This window comes from Cydia strobilella, chromosome 14 (assembly GCF_947568885.1).
Source record: "Cydia strobilella chromosome 14, ilCydStro3.1, whole genome shotgun sequence".
In the NCBI taxonomy this organism is placed as follows: Eukaryota; Metazoa; Arthropoda; class Insecta; order Lepidoptera; family Tortricidae; genus Cydia; species Cydia strobilella.
Window position 1 is genome coordinate 11,062,515 of NC_086054.1, and position 6,000 is coordinate 11,068,514.

A 6,000-nucleotide genomic window follows, 5' to 3' on the forward strand; every position below is an offset into this window, starting at 1 on the left:
GCCTACGTTGGCCCAAGTGTACCGGGCGTAATGTGAACATGTTGTTGCAGGCTAGCGCTTGAGCGGCATCATGCCGCGCGCCGGCGCACTCTTGCTGGCGTTAGCGGCGCTCCTGCTCGTCGCTGAGTGGACGCACGCCTCATACATCGATCCTGGTAATTTCATCTCTCATTTTAGTCGTATAATGTTGACAGGATAATCGTGGTCATGGAAATTGTCGGGGCTTTTTACCTTCCGTGCTGACCCGACAACGACTAACTGACTGACTGACGTATAAACTTGGAATACCTAACAGACATTTTAAATTTAGTAATAGGTAAGTTTCTAGCAAAAAACTAACATACACACTAACAGGGCATACTGAACCCGTTCATAGTAGGTAGTAGTAGTACATAGTAGTAATCACTTTATTGTACACAACACAGGTTTACATAAAATTTACAAAGGCGAACTTATCCCTATAAGGGATCTCTTCCAGCTAACCTTCGAGTAGATGAGGGGAGAATTCAAATTAGATAGACAAACTTACGGAATGCACAATAATATTTTAAAAGTAAACTAACCAAAATGTCCAAAAGTAAATAAAATACAATAACATTATAAAATAATAAATTATCGTACATAAATAAATACTAAACATATATTACATACATAAAAAATTTGCACAAGTGTCAACAAAAAATAATAGACATCAGTACCAAATCATGCTTGGTTGGAAAGCATCAAGCTTCTTCAGTAGCCTTGAGTGACGCTATAGACTGGGACAGCTAGGGCAACTCGTTCCACAACTTCACAGCGCGTACCGTGAACGAATTCACATACGTTCGTGTTGCACAGTTAACCAATTTAATCACAATAATAAATAAGTTACATCTTCTACATATTTATAATGTCATCCAATGGTTTTAACGTATTCAATTTCAAAGTGATGTACTCCAAAGTAAGATCCATTTCATTACATTACTCAAAAACACTTGCCTTGCGCCGTAATAAAGAACAGTTATGAGAGAGTAACTTTGTAAAAGGATATTATATTTCAAAACTGTCTGTTATAAATTGTAACTATTTCTCACAAGATAGTCACGTTTATTATCATAAAAGTCTGCAAGGTAAGAGATATAGTGTCTAAAGGATTGGAATGTTGGATATTTATTGCGATTTTTTATTACTGCAGAAATTAACTTGAGTAGCCCCTTTCCGCGGTTTCTTCTGCGTAAAAGTTTGTTTTTTTTTTTATTTGCCCTTATAGCCATAGACCATACAGCCAAAAATGCTTTTCTAAAACTGTCCTGTCATCCCTGACACTTTCGGAGACTTGACAAGTGCTTGATAAAAACATTTCGAGGTATTTACTGTAGAACTAGGTATTATTAGGTTTTTTTTTAATATACTACGTCGGTGGCAAACAAGCATACGGCCCGCCTGATCTTAAGCAGTCTCCGTAGCCTATGTACGCCTGCAACTCCAGAGGAGTTACATGCGCGTTGCCGACCCTAACACTCCTCTCCCTCGTTGAGCTCTGGCAACCTTACTCACAGGCAGGAACACAACAGACAGATGTCATTCGCAGTGCCCATACCTCTCTTTTGGACATAGTTTAAGGACATACCCGGGTCCGGACGTAGTTTATGGACATACCCGGGTCCAGGTATGAAGTCGATAGACTAGCTTATCTCGGCTAATACGTCTGCATGGAATGAAAACCATCCTATGTCCTTCCCCGTGACTCAAACTATCCCCATACTGTTCATCTAAATAGGTAACAGACAGAGTAATATAGTTACTTACTTTCGCATTAATAATAATAGAAGCAATATTTTTATCTTGCCCTAGGAGACGAGGACGTGGAGATCAGCGTTCCCGACTACGGCGAGGACCCGGCAGACTTGCAGCTGCTTCAGGATGTTGGGAAGTAAGTTTAATTCTGCACCACGATAGAAGGAGTAGGGTAGACCGAGGCCAATCGGATCAGACTAAAAAATCTCTTGATGTTTGAAAATATTTCTTATGACTGGCGGCGCAGGCTAAGAGGAGAGTTGTACCTGTGGTGTAATTTTAGTGTGCTCATATAATTGATATGATATGAAAAATATAAAAATATCAACCGATTTTTCATCTTGATCCGATTGGCCCTGAGGTTCGATTCACCCCGGTCTACTCTACGGAACGAACAAATCTAATGATTTTTTTGCTCGTATGTATTGGCGCGAGCGAGGTGCACGGGAAAATGATAACAAAATGACATCATTTTCAAATTGGCCTCACGTCTTCTGAAGCAGACGTGTTATAGAATAGAACAGAATAGAATACAACACAAATACAAAACAGAGAAACATAAAATCATTCATTCATAAAAAAGAGAAAGTGCCACGAGATTATCAGGTTCGTTCCGTAACGGTGGCATCAGACGGTTCACTCGAATGAATGTTCACTTGAGTGAATGTTTCATTTTTCTTTCATTGCGTGTTCACACGGCTGCTGGTTCACTTTTTATTTTATTTCTTGCGAAGCTGTGCGTCTTGGAATAACGGCCTGATTCGAACTTTAAGTTACATCATAAATTTGGCTAAGGACATAGATCGGATCGATTTCTTAAAAAAACGTCACTTGACAGTCTTGACACTGACATCCGATCCATATCGTATTTTTAACAAATTAATTAACCATCTGATTTCACCTTAATCCCTCTAATAAATTATAAAACGTATTATCTACCATAATCGTTGTGTATGTGGCGTCTCCCTACGGAGGCCAATTCGAACGTAGGTACAAATAAATGACATCTCATTTAGTTGTCAATATAAGATTGACAAGGAGTATTACTGCAATGTTCTGCTACCAGAGTGCAGCACTAGTGCACATACTAAACCATAGAGTGCCTTATACATACTATTAGGCCTTAAACAGTTTTTTGACAAGTTTTCACTATGACATTGATGCATCAAGGCGGTTTGTTTACAGGTGGCCTACCGCGAGACGCGAAAATCGAAATTTCGTTATCTGTCTCTCTATCGATCGAATAGGCAAGAGTGATAGAGAGGCAGAAAACGAACTCTCGATTTTCGTGTTTCGCGGTAGGCCCTGTGATTGTGCTAGTGACGCTCTTTACGCAGAGTTTTGCGTAATATTCCCTATTGGCCTCACGGTTCAATGTCAAGACAAGGGCAAAGATATGAATGCTATAAATTAATAACAAACAATATTTCCGCCTAATGATAAAGCTATAGCGATAAGTCCGCCTGTTGTTACCTACACCGTTAAACACGTGCAATAGACTATTTTTTTATTATTATTATTTGTTCGTCCTTTCCACGTCTCAGTACCATGGGGTCCCGGACCTTTGGGAGGCGTGCGTGGGGCCGAAGCCAACAGCGCAGAGGCCCTTTAAGACAATTTAATCTAAAAGCAAGGGATACACGTGGCGGATACCATCCCCGAGCGCACAATATGTGATAATAATGGACTATTGATCATTTCTCATAAGAATACATATTATGTATATTCTTGTGTTTGTGAATATTATTAATATTCACAAACACAAGAATTTCTTTTTTTTTTCATGCAAAATACATTTTAGCGGTGAGCGCACACTTAACAAATAACTTAATACTGTAGGTATAGTTAACGCTATCTACTGAGCTCGTTCACTTACGTACTAACAATGGCATTATGTTAAACAAAAGCCATTATGTCTTTTGTGCCTAAGCGCGTGGCCTTTATGCCTGAGGCTCCCACACAATAGCCACGCGATCAGGCACAAAGGCCACGCGCTCAGGCACAAAAGAAATAATTTGTTTTTTTAACAGAATGCCATTGTCAGTACAGGTAAGTGAACGAGCTCAGTAGATAGACCGCATACTATACTTGCAAATATGACTTAAACTTACACTTTTTTTGTCTGGTAAATCAATAACTTAACAAAACAACTTTCAATGGAATGCGAGCGTAATAGTTGCTACGGCCCGGGGGCCGGATCTGCTGGCTCATAGTAATAGAGATAAGATAAGGATACTAACTTACAAGGATATAAAGACCGTGGAGGTGACAAAGCGCTTCCTCTAGTTTAATGTGGTTTTTGTGTGCATACATTTAAATATTTATTTTTATTATATTTTGGTTTTATTTAGTTTTGAGTGATTTAATATCACATCTCGCTCGCACTAATATGCGAGTACAAGCGAGTTGCATAGAAAGTAACGTTTTCAATAGCGTTTACAATGTCAGTGCCAAACTGGTGGTAGCCACACAGTATAAGTGTGAGATTGATGAAAGAGACAAAAGACATTTAAATTAGTAACAACACATAATAGGTACAGTAGGTACATAATTATATTAATTATCTATCGATATGAGAAAGACAAGTCCGGTTACGTCAAACGACATCGAAAGACAACACTCAAATATATCATTTATCACATAAATATGTCCAAAGTAGGCATTACGTAACCGTGACTATTACGTCTATTACATATAAGGTAAGGTGGGGTAAGACTATCACCGGGTCAAGACAAACACTTGTATGGAATCCTCGTGCTGTTTGTCTTGCCCCGAGCAAAATAAATTAGGTTCGTCTTACCCCACCTTACCTTAGGTATTGTTATTATTCTTACGCACAAACTTAGTTTAGTATCCGATGGTGATTTCAGACGTTCGTCGCTGATCTACGTTTTCAGGAGAGCCTGCATCCGGCGTGGCGGAAACTGCGACCACCGGCCCGGCGACTGCTGTCACTCCTCCTCCTGCCGCTGCAACCTCTGGGGCTCCAACTGCCGCTGCCAGCGCATGGGCCTCTTCCAGAAATGGGGGTGAGGACTCCATCCAACCACGGCTTCCCTGAAGCGGCGGCCAGCTCCCGCCAGCCGACTTGCCCGCCGCTCCATCGGACGCGACAACTCTTGCGTTAACACACGGACATATTGCGTTCTCGGCTTTATCGTTTCACGTTCTATCATTTCAAACTAGAATTCGAATCGAAAACAGGGACCTAAAGTTTAGTTTGGAAATATTTTTGGACCTTGTATACAAAATTTAGCTTTTTGGACTTCTGTTAGGTCTGTTCTGTTTGTAGTTTTTTATGGTTAGTCTGATTGAGTCGGGTGTCCGCTTACATGGTTGGGCAATCACCCAGCCTTATTGCCCAATCAGTACGCTCGACGCTAGCTCGGCCAATCAGATGTTCGCAGCGCGCCCGGCCGCCGCGCAGCTGGCCGTTATATTTCAGTTCATTTTCGTTTTGCCAGCAGTGCGGACGCGCCGCGCGCGCTTCAACATTCTTCTTACAATGTATGTATGTAGAGTTAGCTAAGCTAAATGTAGAAATCTAAAGCAGTAGCTACTAAAATTGGTGGTAAACTTATGTCAATAGGAAGTAGCGAAGAATACAAAATAGAAAAAATGTAACATTAATGTTTTAGAATTTTAAGAGACTATCAATAAAACTTGGTGAAAGACGCTATATTAAGCCTTTATATGAAACAGCGCCACTTGTATTAGCGATTGGCAACTTAGACTTTTAACAATATGAATGTGTCATAATATAATTATTCATATTAAAAATACGAATCTTGGTGTACTGTTTACTCTCGGACAGGGGGTACTCGGTATTGCAGCCTAGTAGACAATTCTGTACGTAGCTTCTTATATGGTACGTTCCTGATTATGGAATATGATAATTGTATTATTACTACCATTGGAATATGGAAAATGATAAATTATATTAATAAATGTTTATGGACGACTGTCGTATTTTCATTTCATATAAATCCAAAAGATTGTCGAATCGGAATTTAGTAGTTATGTAGATACTTACCTACCTACTCTTTTTTCAAGATCATGAAAGTGCGAATTTCTTCAATACATATAAGCAAGCAGCTAGAATCGAGTTCTATGGATGTCTTGCCGCTGTTATCCCGTCCAGTTATTGTCAACTGCTAAGAATGTCGTAGCGTAACACAGAGAGCGTATCTAAGAAAGTAAAACAATAAAATAATATGCATTGGT

The 6,000-nt window shown here is 39.8% G+C and overlaps 1 protein-coding gene across 4 annotated transcripts in view; it reads left to right on the forward strand.

The window, feature by feature from the left end:
• The window catches only part of LOC134747206 (U8-agatoxin-Ao1a-like), a 51,063-nt gene extending 45,326 nt beyond the window's left edge, over window positions 1-5,737 (forward strand). The window contains exons 2-4 of one of the 4 annotated variants that reach the window (XM_063681806.1): window positions 51-155; window positions 1,837-1,912; window positions 4,647-5,737. In XM_063681806.1, coding sequence (XP_063537876.1) covers window positions 71-155; window positions 1,837-1,912; window positions 4,647-4,809 — 324 coding nt within the window. In that variant the 5' untranslated portion in view covers window positions 51-70 and the 3' untranslated portion in view covers window positions 4,810-5,737. Of the gene's footprint in view, window positions 1-50; window positions 156-1,833; window positions 1,913-4,646 lie in introns of all 4 variants that reach the window. The other 3 variants (XM_063681808.1, XM_063681805.1, XM_063681807.1) reach the window with 3 other exon arrangements.
• The last annotated feature ends 263 nt before the right edge of the window (window positions 5,738-6,000 follow it).